We start from the raw sequence: 20,092 nt of genomic DNA on the forward strand, positions 1-20,092 counted from the left end.
GATTGTTCCCTGGTATACTGTCTTCAGTATCTTCTCGTTCGCTCCCCAGGTGGTACCTGCCAGCTTCCTGAGTATGGCTAGCTTGCGCCGGGCCTTCGTCTCTGCCTGTGCAATGTGTGGTTTCCAGGTCTGCCGTCTATCAAAGGTGACACCAAGGTACGTTGCTTCTTCATCCTCTCTCAGAGGAGTTCCACCAAGCCTAATGGTTCCGGCTTTCTGCTTTGGCGACAGTGTGAATAGGGTGGTGGAGGATTTCTCCTTGTTGATGGAGACGCACCAATCTTCTGCCCATGCGTTCAGCCTATCTGCCGCTTGCTGCATTCTGTAGGTGGCAGTACTTGCGTGCTCCTCCTTGCACCAGATCACAAGGTCGTCTGCGTAGAGAGCAGCTTTGATCCCCTTGGGCATCTCAGACACCAGATCGTCGATGAAGAGAAGGAAGAGTGTGGGGGAGAGGACTCCGCCCTGAGGGACGCCATGACGAAGGAGGAACTTCTTGCTTTTGGTCTGGTCGACGTTAACTCTTGCCCTGCGGTTATAGAGGTAAGAGCGAATCCACTGGTACATGTTGCTGGACACGCCTTTCCTCAGCAGTTTTACAAGGAGTCCATCTTTCCAGACCTTGTCAAAGGCCTTCTGAAGATCTATCCAGGTGACGAAGACCAGCTTCTGTTCCTGAAAGGCATCTTCAACTTCTTGCGCTAGGTAAGTGACCTGATCTTCAGTGCTGCGGAACTGTCGGAATCCAGCTTGTTCAGGGGCGAGGAGGTTCCTGGATTCCAGGTACCACCTGAGGCGCTCGTTCACAATTCTCTCCAAGGTCTTCACAACACAGCTGGTGAGGCTGATTGGGCGATAGCTGGTGGCCTTCTTTGGATCCTTCCCTTTTTTTAAGATGGGGATCATGATCGCTTCTCGCCAGAGTTGTGGTAGCGATCCTTCTTGCCAGCTGCTGTTGAAGACCTCGAGTAGCTTGTTCTCTGCTGCACTACCAAGGTGGGTTAGCATCTCGTTGGTGATGCCGTCTGGGCCAGGGGACTTCTTTGCCTTTGACTTTTTCAGAGCTGAGTGCAGCTCGTGGAGTGTGAGTGGTTGACTCATGGCGTCCACTGTCGACTGTCTGGCAGGTCTCTCTCTTTTCTCTCTTCTTGCTTCTCTCTGTTTCTCGGGGCTAACATGGAGGTTGCTCTCAGCTGCATAGCTTTCAGCAAATTGGTTGGCAGCATGCTTTCCAGTTAGCACCTTCCCGTTCTCTTCTAATGTGATCTTTCCTCTGCTGGTGTTCTCATCATTCAACTGCTTGGTGAGCCTCCAGAGCTTTCTGCCATCCTTCTCAAGGTTCAGAGAGCTTGTTTTCTCTTGCCAGCTTCTCCGTCTTGCCTGTAGCTTCTTTTTGAGAAATTTGGCTTTGGCTTCCTGGAGGCGGATGTTGTTGTTTTGTGACGGGTTGACTTCTGCTTCCCTTCTGGCGTCTGCCAGATCATCATCCAGTTCCTGCAATTCATTGCTCCAGTAGGGCTTATAGTCTCTCCTGGCACCCCTGGGAATGGACTCACGCGCTGCTCTGAGGATGCTCATGTTGAAGTCCTTCGCCACCATGTTGATGTCTCGACCCTCGACTCTGATGTCTTTGGTGAGTTCGCTGGTGCGGTGTCTAAAGAGGAACCAGTTCGCTCTTTTGTAGTTCCACCGTGGGAAGGAAGCTTCAGTGCAGGACTCCATGCCCAGGGTCAAAAAGACTGGCCGATGGTCACTTCCACCTAGCTGTTCTCCGACCTCTCTGCTGGTTAGCTGGTGCATGTCTTCCGTGCAGAAGGCTAGGTCAGGAGTTGATGTAGTGTGCCATCTTCTGGAGTAGAATGTAGGGCAGTCAAAGGGACTGTTCAAAAGGATGAGACCTTTGTCGTCCTGCCAGTTCTCCACCTCTTCTCCTCTCCGATCCAGGTGGTCATATCCCCAACTCTGTGAATGACTGTTGAAGTCACCCACCACGATGAAGTTGGAGGCCTTTGCGGGGATCGTGTCAAGGGCGAGGTGTCTATCATTGGGGCAGTAGAAGTTGACAAGATGGAATTCTGATGTCTTCGTCTGGATTCGAATCACCTGATATTCGGAGTCCTCCATGTGCGTTTCTATCAAACAGGCATTGATGTTGTTCCTGATGAGGGTCAGGATTCCTCCTTTGCTTCGGTCTGTTCTGTCGGACCTAAGGCATTGGTAGCCTCTCACTTTGAAGGACTTTTGTGGTGTCAGGTGCGTCTCCTGAATACAGCAGATGTTGATGTTCTTCTCATGCAGGATATGCTCCAACTCTGTCTTCTTGTTCAGGATACTTTCTGCGTTCCAGTGCATGACCTGAAAAGGTCGCTGCTGACTGGGTTTCTTCCTGGTTGTGGTGGTGCCAGTCACTTTCCTCCCGCGTCCCCTGGCGTGACAAGACGGACGGGAGGGACCTCCAGTAGTTGGGGCTGGGTCCCTTTGAGGCATGGGACCCGACGCTGCTCCACCCTGGGGGGTCCTCAATGGGCGAGCGCCATTTCCATCTGTGCTGGTTGATTGTGTCATCATTTGCGTAAGTGCGTGTACCCGTGGTTTGTTAGAATGCGCCGTGCGGCCCGGGTCCTCCGTCTTCAGCATTCGGGGTTTTCTGTCGGGGTTACCGCACCCTTAGCTCATGGCCCGTACGTCCTACCCTGAGAGCACAGGGGGGAGGATTTGCCGGGATCCCACCCGGAGCCAGTTTGGTCCGCGGCCGCAAGCGGCTGATCTCCATATCTGAAGACCGTTCCCCTATCCGCCACCCGGGGACGCGCTGGGTTGGGGGTGGTCGCCCCACTGAAAATCCCACACTGGGTTAAGAAAGATCAGCCTGTCCCAGGTTGCTTGTCGTGAGGACTGGTGCACCCTTATCAGTCGTCTGAAGGACTTACAGCCATGCCAACATCTTGAGGGCCGAAAGATGGCAGTAGGGTAACGTACAGTAGAATACCTATTCGTCTTACCTGTTAAGCTCAGAGATGGGATTGGAAAATGTGAAAAAATCCTGAAGAATTGGCCAGGGGTTCGGGGGCTGCCTAAGCCCCCAATGGGGTTCAGGGGCAAAGCCCCTGATGGGGGTCAGGGGGCAACGCCCCCTGAAGCTGAAGATTTTTTAAGATTTCAATGTTAAAAAGTACACAAAAACATGCATTTATTACACGAATTTGTGAACTTTCAATTTATGCTTGAATAAAGAAACAAGCTTTGGTATCTTTACCACAGAGCTAATATTTTAAAGTTTTTTTTATTGTTAGTTGTTTTTTGTGAATTGAAAGATAAATTTATATCTTTCTAGTCATTGTGCTAATAATAACGACAAACAAAACAAAGCTGTACTATTAGAAGTCGAACATTATTTACAAGAATTTTTAAATTGGAAAAAAACGCCGAATAAAATGAAAAAGCAACACTTACCACAAAGCAGGAAATATTTTGGACACCAGCACAATCACCAGCACCAGGCAAGTCAGTGGTCTTTAGAAACAGGGGTGTAAGTGCAACAATAGATACGTTCAGAAGATTGCACTAGAACCAAGCGATGGATGAAGTTTTTTCATCCTCACAATCACATGCTCCAAGTGCTTCTTTGTGCCGCTGATATGCCTTTTCAAATCTTTCACTCCACCATTCTCATATTTCAACGGCTTTCCTTTGCATCGGTTGCAGAATGCGTAACCGGCACGATCGATCTTAGAAATTGCGTCACCGAGACGAACATCAACTTCAGTTGCCTTTCCATTGAGATCAACTTTTACAGTGACGATTTCATCTAACCAAGCAAAGTTCCATGGGTTTGACAAACCCTTGTCAACATCGGTAGCCAACTGCTCCTCAGCCTTCGTGATTTTGCGGAAAGTCATTTCTTGTGTTGTTACTTCGAGACAAACTCAAAGAAAATTTTGAGATTCTCACGTGTGTGCGCTGCGAACAGGGAAAAACGGAAGTTGCCAAATGAGAATACACCAGTTGAGGATTCGGTTTCCGATCGATTTACGGATAATTTCGTTCGCCGAGTCGAAGGGAAAACCAAACAAAAACGACTCACCCCCCCCAAATTTTCTCAACGGATTTGGATCGATCTCAAAATCGATCCTTGGCGATCCCAAAAATCCGGAAATCCGGAAAAATCCGGGGAAATCCCATCTCTGCAAGCTGCTTTGTTTGAGCCAAAAGGTGTCTGCGTCTTGGACTGTAGAGTTTCTAGCGGTGTTGTCGGCCTAGAGTACTGGTCGAAGCCCGGAAATTATTTTGTGATGTAAAAAGCTTTGTAACTAATAATAATTAGTCTTGGCAGTGTCAAGATCCATTTAACACCAGGGTTTTTTGCGTGTGTGAATGCGTGTGCGCTTGTGCTTGTAAGCTACTGTAGCGGACAACTATTCAGGTTACATTCAAGCCTGTAAACAAACATTAAACTTATAGAGTGGTGTAGAGACATTTATGATTGTCTAGAAACCGGGCTATACCACTCCATAACAGGACCCCAAGGGCAAGGAAACTGACACGCGTACTTAGCTATCGCTGCAGACCAAGTGAATCATGGCTCCAATATGCAGGACATCATATGGATTGGACACTGCATAACATACACATCAGTCAGTTATTTGCTGTGATCGTGGTTTTAACTTGTCGACATGTTTCCTTGTTTGTACAGGGTAAGGGGCGCAACTCTTCCACAACGTTTGCAAATCCCGACAGTTATTACCAAAAATTGTTTATTTAGCTGAGAAGGAAAAAGAGAAAGAAAAAGAGACTGACGGTGAGCCGGATGGTTTGCCCAGGTAGATGCCAGGTGTCGGGGTATGTGCCCTCTCTGTGATGGAGAAGTCCACTCGAATCCGCCGCCCGTCAATGTCTATGCCATTGCACCGGTCTTTGGCCTGCAGTGAACAGAGTTACACTCGAATCATTTATCTTAAAGATAGATACCTTCCTTCTCATGCAAGCCACCATCATGCTACCCACCACGGACCTGTCCTGGCTTTTACGTGAGATAAGAGCTTCCTTCCAATTGGACACATACCCAATATCAACAACAGCCTGGCTGCTTTCTGTGCAGAGTGGGACTTTTTGGTTGAATGAAAGTAAGTAATACCCATGTCTGTCTGAGAAATCAATTCTGCAAAGGAAGCAGCCCAGCTGTTGGCTCTTGGTATGTGTCCAAATGGAAGGATGCTCATGCACCATGCAAAGGCCAGGGCAGATTTGTGACGGCTGACATAACTGTCTACACAGGGAGGCATGTATGTTTTAAGAACAATGACTTTAGCAACATTTTGTTAATTTGTTTAATGGTGCACGGATGATGATGCACTTGGGAAAGTCAGGAGAGTAAAAGATAATAATGTGAAGGCAAAAGCCAAGATGCTTCATGTCCTGTGTTCATAGTTCTGTCAATCAGAAGTTTAAGGAGACAAAAAATATTGAGAACACATAACCATGATACTTTACACCGACCCACACAGAGAAAATGTGGCTGTTTATGGGATCAGAAATAAATCCAAAGATAAAAAAAAAATGTCACAGAGACGAGTATAAACTGCAGTACTATTACCTCATATGCATCGTCTGATGATCTAAAATACACAAAGGCAAAACCTCGAGAACGGCCCGTCTGAAACAAAATAAAATATTGACAGTCATTTACTGAAGATACACAACACCACAACCTACTGCAATTCTGCACACACACACCCTTGTAGTGATCGACTGCTTGAATATGTAGGTCAGTGAATCCTTTAAATTAGCCCACTTCCATGGCTTCAGTGACCTTCCCGGTTTCAGATATCTGCATGATCTCTGACAAGTTTTATTTTGAGTTAGATATGTTACAGTAAATTCTCGAAATTAGGAAATTTGCGAAATCCCTGAAAATTTCAGTAAATTTGTGAATTTCCTGTTTCATTCGGGGATTTCACGAATTTCCTAAAAATTCTAGGAAATTTGCGAATTTCCTGAAATGAGCATGCCATTTTTTCACAAATTTACTGAACAATGAAAAACGTTTCAGTAAATTTGTAAAATTTGTAAAATTAAAAAAAAAGAGTCCGTTTTCTTTATTTTACATTGTGATTTTGATAGATTTACTGTTTATACTGAAGAAAAAAAAAAAGAAAAAAAAATTGATTTGAGCATGATTTGAACCGAACATCTTCAATTTTTGGGTCCGACACACTACCAACCCGCCACGCCAGCCACATGAAAGGAAAGTGAAAATAAGTTATAAGAAGTTTGTGGTGTTGGGATTACGAAAACTCATGTAAAAACAGCTCACACCTGAACTACCAAATCTGACAGACCATAAGCCTTTGCAGTTCAGTCTGCGTTTGGTTCATGTTGCTGATAGGCAGCCCAACAGGATGGCAGGCAATGCAGATGTTGAACTGAAGTTCACCACAGAACTTTTCAGACAACGTGAGGAAAATAAAACATATTGTTTAATCCCAAAGTCGGAATATATATAACAAGATTGTGGAAGATGTCAAGACTGCAGCCGTGAACAACACAACCAAAAGTTGACAGGAATATTATAACCTGGCAAAGTGAGTTCTTTCTCTGTCGGTCTCTCTCTCTCTCTTTATTTCTCTCTCTTTCTCTCTCTCTCTCTTTTGTTGCTCTGGCTGTCTTTCAGTCTCTGTCTGCCTTTCTGTGTGTCTGTCTCTCAATCTCTATCTCACTGTCGCTCTTTTTATCTGCCTGCCAGTCTGCTAGCCTGGCTGGGTGTCTTTCTGTCTGTGTCTGTCTGTCTCTGTCTGCCTTTCTGTCTCTCTCTCTATCTCTATATCACTGTCGCTCTTTTTATCTGCCTGCCTGTCTGCTAGCTTGGTTGGCTGGGTGGCTTTCTGTCTGTGTCTGTCTCTGTCACTCTGAAAAAAAAACAGGCTTTCATACGCAATACATCTTTTACCAAAGCATGGATCGAGTGCCCTACCACACATTTTGTATTTGTGTTTTCAGGTATGACGTTCTCCAGTGTGGTCCTGTTGAAAAGCTCATTAAGAAGAGGAGTTGTGCTGAACAAACCCATGTCTACTATGTCATCATCGAGGAAACTTTCGACGTCATCAAGCGCGCTCATATCTCGACGGGCCATGGTGGGCGTGATCGAATGATCAAAGAAACACAAAGGAAATATGCAAACATTAGTACCAAATCGCTCGAGCTTTTCAAGTCACTATGCGAGGAATGTCAGAAAAAGAGAAAGAGACCCATGACAAAACGTGTAGTTGTGCGTCCAATCATCAGCAAGGAATTTGCATCTCGAAGACAAGTTGATCTTGTTGACAAGCAACGGTTACAAATGGATCATGGTGTATCAAGACCATCTCACCAAGTTCTGCGTCCTCCGGCCTATTAGGAGCAAACGCGCTGTAGAGGTTGCAGCCCAGCTGCTTGACATCTTTCTCGTGATCGGTGCTCCTGCAATTCTCCAAAGCGATAACAGCACTGAGTTCACAGCCAACATCATTTCAGAACTGAAAGATTTTTGGCCAACATTGGAAGCCGCGACATCCACAAAGCCAGGGATCGGTTGAAAGAGCAAATGGTGACATCAAAGACATGCTGGTGGCCTGGCTGGCGGACAACCATACTCAAGACTGGGCAACAGGGATAAAGTTTGTGCAGTTTTATAAAAACTCTTCCCATCATTCGGGAATAAAGCGATCCCCCTACTCAGCACTATTCGGCAGCGAGGCTAGTGTTGGGCTCACAACATCATCTCTACCCTTTGAAGTCCTGAAGAATTTGGAAACTGAAATCTCCTGGCACTGGTTTTGCATCAGCCATCCTCTGAATCCAGCGATCCATCTCCTACAGAATCAAACCCTCAGACTCCTTCAGAATCAAACCCTCCAGCTCCTTCGGAATCAAACCCTCAGGCTCATTCAGAATCAAACCCTCCAGCTCCTTCGGAATCAAACTCTCAGGCTCCTTCAGAATCAAACCCTCCAGCTCCTTCGGAATCAAACTCTCAGGCTCCTTCAGAGTCAAACCCTCCAGCTCCTTCGGAATCAAACTCTCAGGCTCCTTCAGAATCAAACCCTCCAGCTCCTTCGGAATCAAACTCTCAGGCTCTTTCAGAATCAAACCCTCCAGCTCCTTCGGAATCAAACTCTCAGGCTCCTTCAGAATCAAACCCTCCAGCTCCTTCGGAATCAAACCCGCCAGCTCCTTCTGGATCAAGCACGACTCCTTCTGAATCAAGCGATCCAGCTTTCGGTTCGCAATCACTTACTAGTTGCATGGACACACCGGTCATCGCAGATGTTCCAGGACAAATGTTGGATGCTCGCAGTGATCAGATCAAACGGTGTCGAGCAGATGCTTTTTCTGGTCAAATGTCTCAAGCACAGCGAATGGTGAAGAGAAGTCGGGTGGACCTGAAAGCCGGAGAAGTTGGTGATAATGTCGCTGTGCCCGTGCCTCTAGTGGATCGTGGCAGAGGAGATCCAAGAAATATACTTGGTGTGATTTTACACAGGGACGTGGAAACAGACATCTACACGATTGCGGTTAAGGCTGGTATCTTACATGGCGGATATTATCGAAACCAGTTTGATTTATGTCCGCAGAGATTGCTAACCGAAGAAGATGTCTCTCTTGACAAGGCTGTGTCGTTGCGGTCAGCCGTGATAGAACAGTCAGCATCAGGCGGGCAAGGCTTTGTGAAATGCAGCTGTGCAGGGTCGACAAAATGTAAAACAAATCGATGCAAGTGCTACAAAGCCAAAGTACTGTGCAACTCAAGATGTCACAGCAGCCAATCTTGCACCAATAAATAAGACGCACCATGAAGAAATTTTTAAGTGTCTTTTCATTGCCATAATTATGTCTTGGTTTAAACACGGTTTTATTCAATTAAACATGAGACAATAATAAAACGAGAAATAATAGGGCTATGAACTCAAGCGAATGCTTATATTACGTGCAATATGTCTGTGCTGTACATGCCCGGCTTGTTTTGTTTTGATCTTGTATCATAATGGACTGTTCTACCACGGCTGGCCGCAAATGACAGTATAGGAGAGAGATGTGAGTGTCATAATGTACCTTTTAATGTACTCGTTCAGATTTTATGTTAACAATTTTATGAAATAATTACAGTTTAAGAGAGAGAGAGAGAGAGAGAGAGAGAGAGAGAGAGAGAGAGAGAGAGAGAGAGAGAGAGAGAGAGAGAAAGAGAGAGAGAAATATGAGTGTATAACTTGCATTAATATAAGGAAACCAGAATCATTAAATGGTTCACAAGCAACCAACAAAGCACTTGTTTCCCTTCAAATGTGTTTCAGTAAATTTGCGAATTTCCTGCCCCTTGAAAACAGGAAATTCGCAAATTTCCTAGAATTTTTAGGAAATTCGTGAAATCCCCGAGTGAAACAGGAAATTCACAAATTTACTGAAATTTTCAGGGATTTCGCAAATTTCCTGGTTTTGAGAATTTACTGTAACAGATACATGGAGTGAAAATTAGAATGTGGAACAAACTTACTAGTTACTTGTTTCTCTTTTAATTCAATCTATGATTCAACCATCATTTGAGAATTTAACTCCAGAAATGATAAATTGAAAAGCAGTATGAGAGATTATGCAAATGAGTACTAACAAGAAGAGCAAACGCTCGATCGAGTCACTTTCGCAGTTCTGAATATTATATGAGGCATCAGATGGACAGGAAGAAATTGCTATTCACAACACAATACAGATGTAAATAATTTGATGTAAAGAATAATCCTATAAAGTTTGAATCAAATCCGATGAATAGTTTCAGAGATATGATATTTCAATTTTTTTCCTTCAAGACATACCTGTGACCTTGAAAAAGGTCAAAGGTCACCAAAGCAGACGTCAAAGTGTAGAGGTCACTGGGAGTCACGTTCACATAAAATTTGAGCCCGGTCACTTTTATAGTTTCCGAGAAAAGCCCAACGTTAAGTTGTGTGTTGCCGAACAGAAAAGGCTAGTTATCTCCCTTGTTTTTCTGATAACGTTCGTAAAAGGCTACAGATGTAAATACTTTGATGTAAAGAATAATCCTACAAAGTTTCAATCACATCCGATGAACTTTGTCAAAGATATAAAATGTCTAATTTTTCCTTTGACGCTGACCTGTGACCTTGAAAAAGGTCAAAGGTCAACGAAACCATCGTTAAAGTGTAGAGGTCATTGGAGGTCACGACTAAACAAAATATGAGCCCGATCGCTTTGATAGTTTCCGAGAAAAGTCCAACGTTAAGGTGGTGTCTACGGACGGCCGGCCGGCCGGCCGGCCGGACAGACTAACACTGACCGATTACATAGTCACTTTTTCTCAAGTGACTCAAAAATAGACCTGACAGTGCCTATGCTATTTTCCAAACCTACTTCCTTTTCACCAGTGAGCCGTTTTGAAATTAAGTTACCAACTGGAACTTAGCGAAAACTGTTCTCTCATTTAAATTGAAGTTTTGAGTCAATAATTATTGATAATTTACATCAGGACAAGGGAGGCAACTGTGTTATTTTTGGTTTTCATTAATGTCAGAAATTTTTCAAACATGGTTATTTTCCATCATGTAGATGAAACTTGTTTAAAATCAAGTTCATTCATGAGAGTGATTCTGGGGGGTAAACAGGCCTGAAGCTGGTTTTTGTATTTAAAAAAAAAAAGTTAATGTGTAAGGGATTGTTACCTTGAATACAGTTTGTCATATAAATACAGGTTGGCCTTGGAGGGGGTTGACAGGTATGGACTTCCAATGTAGGGAAAACCTCAACATCTAAGCCCACAAATATCTACAAAAAAATGTATAGTTAGTGATCTCAAATTTTAACTTGATCTGTCTGAGTGCCGTGCTGTTTTAAACCTTAACCTGTTTCATGCAAAGAAAGCTTTGTCTGATTACAAACAAGTCAGCCTGGCCAGCAGAAACTAGAATGTGCTCCCACTAAACTCCTTCATGGGTACATGAAAGAGTGGGCCAAACCGCACTGACCATATCTCACCTGGCGGTCGTACACCACCTGCACTTCCTCAATGGGTCCGTAGCGACCAAACACCTCCCGCAGGCCTCTTTCCTGGGTGTACAGACTCAAGCCAAACACTCCAATGCACCGGTTTGGGTCGGGGTTATCCTGCACAGACAGCACGCCAGTTTTATATGTTCATTTTGCAAAGACACACAAGGCGGATGCAAAAGTAAACCATCTGGGCTCTGGAATAGCTTGTACGAACAGCATTAACTTGCTGTACATGAGTCACTACGAGCATTTGCACAAGACTCACTCAAATTCATTGAATTTTAATTAAAGGATGTGCAAGTGCAACCACCAACAACCTCACCCCAACAAATTGTTCAACACAAGAAAGTACACAAGCATGTTGACAACAGTTAGGGTGAACACTAACCAACTATTAATATCATATCACATTATCAGTCATGTTGCATGTGACCTATCCAAAATCTTAAAACTGTAAACATAGCCAAAGCAATAAGCTTTGGAGACACCTCCGGTTCTATGTTTTGTGACACTAGCACAAATGAGGAAACTGACTAAAATGATTTCTTCAGTGCACTCACCATGGGAAGGTGTGTTAAAGTGCAGTTACACATAAAGTAATGCATTGAATACACAAACACAATATTTCCAGGGGTAAGCCCCACTATATTTTCATCAACAAATCACAAGGGTTTTTTTTCACAAAAAATCACAAGTTTTTTTTTATTATACAAAAAAAGAAAACAAGAAGAAAATAAGCCATTAAGTATTAGCTACAGTAGACCCCCCCCCCCCCCCCCACAATTCCTTTTTTATTTTCTGTTGATAACCTCTATAAATTTACCTCCATTTTATGACTCCCTTCTCTTTAAAGCTATGTTTCCATTTAGCAGCGCGATGGCTACAAAAACGCGATGTCACTAACAAATTTTGTCGTCAGAGTTTCCATTAAAAGCGGGATGGTATGCAGATTTTTTTCTTTCTGGCTTGACTTCTAATGATAAATCCGTCAAAAACTCCCTTAACTATGCTGTATTTAAGGTCAACTATATTTGAAGCTACTTACGTTGGTGAGAAAATTGAAAAAAAAAAGAGAAATGAAATGGAAAATCCACTTTTATTTTAACAAAAAGCTCAAAAAAACGGAACCCAGTGTCTTTGACAACCTCTTAAAGAATCCTTACTGGACGATGTGCAGCTCAGGGAATAAGTTTATCTGACGAAAAAACAGTCAAAATAGATTATAAAGCTGGTTGTTCGAGGTCTCTGAATATTTGTAATTACTAAAACAACGTCCACTTTGGGCGCAAATGCCGCACAGCTTCAGTTTTTTTCACGCCAGGGAGCGGACAAAATCTTTCCATCGAACCGTCACGCGGCACGTCACCGCAGCCACACATATGCAAACATGCGATCTTTTTTACTACTGTTGCGATCGGTTTTACCGCTGTCGCAAACTCGCTGACACCATCGTGCCGCCGTCGGGTCGCTGTATAAAAACATAGCTTTAGACCTGATTCTCAGATGCTGGAGGTCTTAAAATGGGGGTTCCACTGTATCATGAAGCACTTACCCTGTCCCTTGAACCCAAATCCATTCGAAACAAAAAGCAACCCTGTCTTACTGAACAAAATATTCCAAGTACTACATGTACTTGTTATCTCAAAATACTTACCCTATCCCCTGCATGTCGCTTTCTGGTAGACATAGGAGATCGACTGTGGCCGCGACTGTAGGATGACCCAGCGTATTTGTCATGCCTGTCATAATCAGCATCTCGTCGACCTCGACTGGAACAGTAATGATCAGAATCAAGTGAGGTCAAAACTCTATTAGCAAGATCAATTATCAACAGGAAAGAAGTACTCAGGCCAAAATCTAAGGTTTTTCAGTAATAATCTGCTAAAAACGGGCAGGATTAGACTGTTCTTTGTGTTTGGTCACTTCTTTCAAATAAGTAGATCTCTTCAACCATGGCTCCTGTGGCGAGACTTCCACGGATGACCAAACAATTGTCAGTATCTTCATGATTTCTCCAATATTAAAGCTGTAAGACATAACTGCTATTCTGACTCGGTCGTGTGACAGAGATTTCTTCCACACTTGACTGTTGGCACCTCACCGACAGCGTTGAGTCAAAAAAGATTAACAAAAAGTCTAACAAGTCATCATGTTAGATTAGCCAGTAATGAAAAACAGTAATGACCCCAGCAAAATCTGGAATAACATCACGATTCATACACAAAAAACAGGCCTTGCAGAGTTAGCCATCCCCTTTGGACTGCTGGTAGTGTTATACATAAGTGTGGCCACATGAGCAAAGGGAAGACCACCTCCCCATTGCTGGAGTATTGGGTTGTTTCCCTTATTCACATTTTTTATTTCACAAGAACACTACATTGAAATAGTGCATCATTTCCGTTATCATTTTTATCTCCAACTAATTTCACCTTCCTACATTATTGTACATCATATATCAACTATTCAACTATATTTTTAGAAAGTGCTTTCTCTGCATGGCCATTCCTGTCTGAACAGTTCCACTCCAATATTCACGTCTTCAATAATGAACATTTAATTTAATATGCCAGCAAGCAGATAAGAGAATGACGAAGAGCACCAATTCTTGATCAAAGCAATTCAAAATTACACTCCTCAGTTTTTCAATCGGCACAATTCCCCTTCGATGAAAGTAGGAGATAAAATTTCTTACCTTCTACTTCGTGAGCTGCACACAAAAATTTACCGAACATCATTATTCATTCAAAATTACATTTTATTCAAAATTACATTCAATAAATAGGATTTGCACCATTATATTGTAAATTGAAGGCAAACGAAACAACAGTAGGGTAAAATAACACAACATTGGTGAAGAACTGGCGTTCAAAATGACATTGTGGATCTTAAACTGACAGAAGGGCGATTTTGGTGCACATAAACATTGCATCTTTCTCCGACTAGAACGCATCCAGTAATTCACATCCACAGTAGCTCAGTGTCAGACAATAATTATACAATATGTACATAAAAACAAAAATAACAAAATTCAGTAGTGGTACTGTGAAAGTTAAAGATTCACAACTCCCAATAAAACCACCATTGAAGCGGTTTTTTTCCTTCTTTTCAGTGTTTGTGAGCGTTTTGGGGAAGGGGGCCGCAAGACTGCATTCATGGTAGATCCAACGCTGCAATACTTACTGTCGGGAATGCCTGCGGCGGTGTCGTGGACTTCTTGACCGACTCCGAGAGCGAGAATGATGCCTGCGACTGGAAGAAGACAAAACACCTTGAGATCCACATTTTAATCTCAGACCTGAATTCATCATCTACTGTTCAGACGTAACATATATCAAGCATTAATTACTACTGACAAGCTAGTAAGGCCTAAAAAAAAAATAGGTGTGGTTACGGTAACCCGACCTACCCTATTTTTGGGGGCCGACCCTATAACTTTTTATTACATTTGTCAAAAAAATACCCAAAACAACAAGTAAACGAGTGCAGAAAACGCAATGAAAGCGAAAGCGCCCGAGTCGCACACTTATTTCCCTGTCAAGTAGGTTTAATTTGTACACATTAGAAAAAAAAAGTTTAAAAAAAAAAAAAAGTGATTGCCTACCTTCCTACCCTATTTGTTTCGGCTATGTTACCGTAACCACACCTATTATTTTTTTTGGCCTAATATTAAAACGAGTAAAGAAAGCAACTTTGGTGAATTCATTTTAAAAGCATATGATCTCTGCTTTGGAGACAGATACTGAGATAGCATGCACGAGTCACTTAATTTTAAGTATATTTGTTAACCTTACCACAGGAATTACTTGACTCTTTTCAAATGTCCTAGGAGCGTAAGAAATGAAGCAGGTTTTAAGTTTACCTTCTGTGGTGTCTGTGCATGGAGCGAGAGTGAGAGCGTGACCTTGAGCGATGGCGGTGTACACTGCTTGACTTCCCGTTTGTCTTGGCAGGTTCTGCGTCAGGAGATGGGGACTTCTTCAGCAGTGCCTCTCCTCCCTCTCCGTCTGCATCAATCTCAATCTCCTTTGGAGGTGAAGTCTGAAGAAAAAGAATTAATTAAAAATACAACAGTCAACAGCATTATTAATTAGACGCAAATCATTTTATTTAAACTTAAATATATATGAATGTTTTATGTATACTCTGTGATTAAAGGTTTCATAAACTAACCTTTCTTGTTGATGTTTGTAATCTTTAACGAACTATTTAAACAGTTTATTAAGTTTCAGCCTTTTACCTGCCATGTATGAATAAAACAACAGGTTACATTTTTTTTAATATTTGTTTGTTTGTTTATTTGTTGCTTAACGTCCAGCCGACTACGCAGAGCCATATCAGGACGAGGAAGGGGGGGATGAAGGGGGCCACTTGTCAAGCGATTCCTGTTTACAAATGCACTAACCCATTACTTGTGTCCCAGCAGGCTTTAGTAAAACTAAATTAATACCTACTGGAAGATTACCAGTTTCCAGTATGTTAAAATATTTAAATAGGCTTAACCTATCTACTGCTGGACTTACATCAGAACACTAACACTATACATGAATCGCGAGACAAGCGGCAAGAGAAGAGATTTTTGGAAAAAATACAGGTGAATGAGCAAGGCAGAAAAAAGAAAAGAATTCATGAAGAAAAAGAGAGCATGACAGGAAAGAGGAACCAAAAATCTACCTAACAGCAAACTAGAAAGCTCCTGCGGTTCCAAAAACAGGAGGGGCCTTTAATTTCATAACCGCAGTGCCCCACTGCGGGATTTTTTAATATAAATAATTTTTAAAAAAAAGTAAGCCGGTGGCAGGGATTAAATCATTATTTGAACCTTTGACCACATAAACGATGGCACAATTCGCTGCAGTGAGCTATGAACGGCTGTATGTTATGCAGGCAAAACAAGGAAAGTCCTTTTTCTGAGATACCTGTGAGTGTGACTGTCGGTTCCCGATACTGCGCGCACCGTAACTGACTAGTTCCTGAGCCACTCCATTATAATTATATATTTAGCAGAACCTTCAGAAGAAAAAGTAGCAAATAAGAAAGGTCATTTCCAGGACGGGTATTCATGACCTGATTAGCAGCACTTGACCACATGTAGTGGCACTGTCTGAGTCATAAATTTATATAGCCCTAAGTGCCATTCAATTTATGAAACCCAGATTGAGATAGACCCGCTAAAGTTACATGACTGCGGTAAAGTTAAAGAACCTTCCTCTGTTCGCTATAATCGCTAACGGCGTGATATAGCCGTTATTCTATTGTTTGGATGACTGTGTCCGTATGTTGTGTTATGCAATGGGGCAACTCGCTGACCGTGGATCTCTCGAATACATGTAGTAGGGAAGCATCTATTGCATGGTTGCGATTTTCTTTGATAAGGGTGTATGTGCGCTTGTGTACAGAGCAAGAAATGAGGGAATATTAATAACCTTGATAAATAATGAAGTTCTAACTTGGTGACATGAATAACAGTGAAAATCCGAATTTACAGCTCTTTATAGCCAGCTGACATCACTTCCAAGTTCAAATGTCGCACTACTTGTGAATACCTCTGAATCCTGCTGAATGTTTGCTTTCATCCATGAACATATGCAGCCGTATACTGTCAGTGTAAGTTCTGAATTCTGAGAGGAGCTATGTAACACATATATCATACCCCGCATAAGCCATGTAACATTAAAGCCTCACTACGCCTCAGATGAAGTTTACAGAACGATGTAATCTTTCACAAAATAAGCCATTCTAACCTAATGGAACACACTTGCACTAGCAAAAGCATTTAACAGCAGTAAACGACACAGTTCGTTTGAATGGCTATTTAGTAAGCGTAAACTTCACACCTGGGGCCAGTTTCATAAGATAGCAGTGAACCGACTGACAGTCGATCGACTGCCCAGTCGATCGACTGCCCAGTCGATGGACTGTGGTTGATCGCCGGGTCACCGAAAAGCGCGTTTCATGAGCGAATCACCGTCACCCGCGGACAACCGCAGTCGACCGACTGTACAGTAATCCGAATGGCCAAGTCGAAGGCTAAATTTAGCAACATTACCACTTCCGTTTGCTCATTCGCACGTGGAAATGGCCGATTTCGAAGAAAAAACTAGTCTCGGCCCGCTCAAAATAACAATGACCGAGACTTTCAGTAATTCCTTCGCGTGACGTCTAACCCTCTTACGCCATAATGTGACGTCTTCAAGACATAACCCTGACTTGTCTCCTAGATTACTGCGTCATGATAGATACATTTCGAAGAACAATCACAAGGTTTGGCTCACAATCCAAATAAGTGTGAGCATTCTGCCATTGACTGTGCGGATAATTACATTTACTTTCGGTTTACCGCAGTAAGCCGAACACACTGTTGGGGGGAGAGCATCACCGTGTTTGGGCGACTTCCGGTGAGACGACCCGCAGTCGGCCGACTGAAATTTTGTTCGTGAAACCCGATAACGTCGGATTACTGTGGTTCTCTCGGACAACTGCAGTTGGTCGACTGTGTTTCTGGCTTATGAAACTGACCCCAGTTCTCGTGGTTTATACTACCCCTGAACGATCGTGGAACTGTGTGACCCACTTTCCTTTTTTCACAATGTAGTTATCAGTTTGTGGTTTCAATGCGACTCGCTGTGTATAATATTAATAATGTACCTCTGAATCTAAAATGCAACAAACGACTGTGAGTCACACGCAGTAGACTTCAAAGAATGCAGTCACATGCATTGGTCCTTTGGACAAACACGACCTTGCGTGACCTGCTTCAGGGCTCCCTTTTTTCAAAATATACTGAACTTATCTTGAAGAAAAAAGAATTCCTTTATGATTTAAGAATGTTTGTCTCACAGGCTGTCCATTATTTTGATTTTAAAAGTTGGCAAAAGCTATACGCACTCCGAGTGTATACAGGATCGGTGAGTCTGTATACACTTCGACAATGAAAAGCTCTGTTACAAATCTGTAGCTAATGAAATGCCTCTAACAAGTCGTTAGAAAGTATTGACTGGATGGCCGAGTGGTAACGCACTTGCGCTCGGAAGCGAGAGGTTGCGAGTTCGACCCTGGGTCAGGGCGTTAGCAATTTTCTCCCCCCTTTCCTAACCTAGGTGGTGGGTTCAAGTGCTAGTCTTTGGGATGAGACCGGAAAAACCGAGGTCCCTTCGTGTACACTACATTGGGGTGTGCACGTTAAAGATCCCATGATTGACAAAAGGGTCTTTCCTGGCAAAATTGTCTTGGCATAGATAAAAAAAAAATGTCCACCAAAATACCCGTGTGACTTGGAATAATAGGCCGTGAAAAGCAGGATATGCGCCGAAATGGCTGCGATCTGCTGGTCGATGTGAATGCGTGATGTATTGTGTAAACAATTCCATCTCACACGGCATAAATAGATCCCTGCGCCTTGAGTCCGAGTCTGGAGATACGCGCGCGATATAAGACTTCATATAACATAGCTAATGACGCTGTGTGTGTTGATGCGGTTCAGTGTCTGGTCTTTTAAGTACACCCCAAAATTGTGATCTACGTTACAGCAATGGCCGTACAGCATCAGATTGTTATCGTTCTCTTATAAATATAATCAACTGCTCTGCGTACCTATCGCGAAGTGGTGTCGAATGGCAATATTTGCTTCGCGACCATAAGTTAAGGCCGGAGTGTATACACTGGGAAGATTCTGACCCCTGTATACACTCCGAGTAAGTATAGCCAGTGGGTTAAAAGCTAGTTCCAGCACCATAACGAGGCTTCCGATTTGTTTTATGGTAAATCTGTCTGACCACGCAAAAATAAATTCTTTGAAAAATGCTTGCTCTTTAAGGAGGGCACCTATGTTCTCTAGCAGTAAGTGTTTAAACGAAAGGGTGTTTGTACTGTGTGTAAAAGCCTGACAGTGTCCGTGACCTGAAACTGATGGTTTACGGGAGGCATAGTGAGGCTTTAACAAAATTGGTTTTTTGTCGTCACATATCTTGAAGTAAAACCTTATAATTTCAGTTGGGTCTGTGCATTCGTCATGTCTGCATTTTGCACCGCAATCAAATCTGATAAATCAATGTCTGTTATGCCTCATATTCTGCATCAGGAACGAGTCACAGTCACAGTGGTGGCCCCATTTCTTCCGTTCATCAATCGTGATCAAAGATTCAAACCACCACACCGGCGTGCATTCCAGTTGCATTACTTGCAAAGATCAGCATGACATAATTCACCAGTCTCAGACTTTTGCTGCACATTCTATATCTGCACATTTTCCTTCAAATGAGAACGTTGCATACCTTGGCAAGCCGTACTATACCTCAAACTCAAAGTCGCTCATTTTTTCACACGCTAACGGCGTGAAATCCAACCGGAACACAGGTTCGTTTGCAATGCAAAATGGCGCGGGTATCGTTGCATGATGGGAAATTGTGCCCTTTCGGTTTGTCTTATCAAACGTTGCGTGTTCCTTATCTTATGTCGTGCTTATTTGCTCGCTTGTTTGCTTGTATTCAGTAGGTCTACTTGTGAGTAACATTTGTCGTGAAATTAATTGACGGATTGAGCTCCAAACTTAAGCATAATTAATTAGTTTGGTTGTTCAATCGACGAAAATGCACCGAAAATGGCGTACGTTGTCAACCATGGGACATCATTTACACGAAAGAGTTGTCTCCCTTTGCCCGCTCATACGGATAATTCCTTCTTTGACCCATGTAAACGAAATGCATTCGTACAGTTCATCGGAGTTCATTCCGTAACTTCAAAGGGATCTAAAATGACTTGTTATGATTACAAGTGCAGGTTCTACAAATTCGGAGACTTAAATGTCTCTGAATTATGAGCTATGAATTTAACACGCTAAAGAAAGTTCAAGATTACCCTGAATACCTTATTCTCATTTTTATTATAAAAACTGACAAGAAATAATTAACTGCAGTTTGCAGTCTGTGGTGCTTTCCCCATACTAAAAATAGACCAGATTTTGCTGTTTCTAGAAGGGGCACTGTCTTTGCTGTCGGGCAGTCAGATTCACCGGCTTTGTGCACGTCAACAGGACTGCATTTGTAAATTTATGAAAGCA

At 42.9% G+C, this 20,092-nt stretch overlaps 1 protein-coding gene across 2 annotated transcripts in view; it reads right to left on the reverse strand.

The window, feature by feature from the left end:
• Nucleotides 1-19,445, reverse strand: part of LOC138981665 (transformer-2 protein homolog beta-like) — a 29,937-nt gene extending 10,492 nt beyond the window's left edge. For both annotated transcript variants that reach the window (XM_070354660.1, XM_070354659.1), the window contains exons 1-8: nucleotides 19,328-19,445; nucleotides 14,897-15,075; nucleotides 14,218-14,286; nucleotides 13,730-13,744; nucleotides 12,692-12,806; nucleotides 11,023-11,151; nucleotides 5,594-5,653; nucleotides 4,798-4,919 (exon numbers count right to left, since the gene is read on the reverse strand). In XM_070354660.1, the coding sequence (XP_070210761.1) occupies nucleotides 4,798-4,919; nucleotides 5,594-5,653; nucleotides 11,023-11,151; nucleotides 12,692-12,806; nucleotides 13,730-13,744; nucleotides 14,218-14,286; nucleotides 14,897-15,075; nucleotides 19,328-19,348 (710 nt within the window). In that variant the 5' untranslated portion in view covers nucleotides 19,349-19,445. The remainder of the gene's footprint in view (nucleotides 1-4,797; nucleotides 4,920-5,593; nucleotides 5,654-11,022; nucleotides 11,152-12,691; nucleotides 12,807-13,729; nucleotides 13,745-14,217; nucleotides 14,287-14,896; nucleotides 15,076-19,327) is intronic.
• Nucleotides 19,446-20,092: the final 647 nt, after the last annotated feature.

This window comes from Littorina saxatilis, linkage group LG12 (assembly GCF_037325665.1).
Source record: "Littorina saxatilis isolate snail1 linkage group LG12, US_GU_Lsax_2.0, whole genome shotgun sequence".
Lineage (NCBI taxonomy): Eukaryota > Metazoa > Mollusca > Gastropoda > Littorinimorpha > Littorinidae > Littorina > Littorina saxatilis.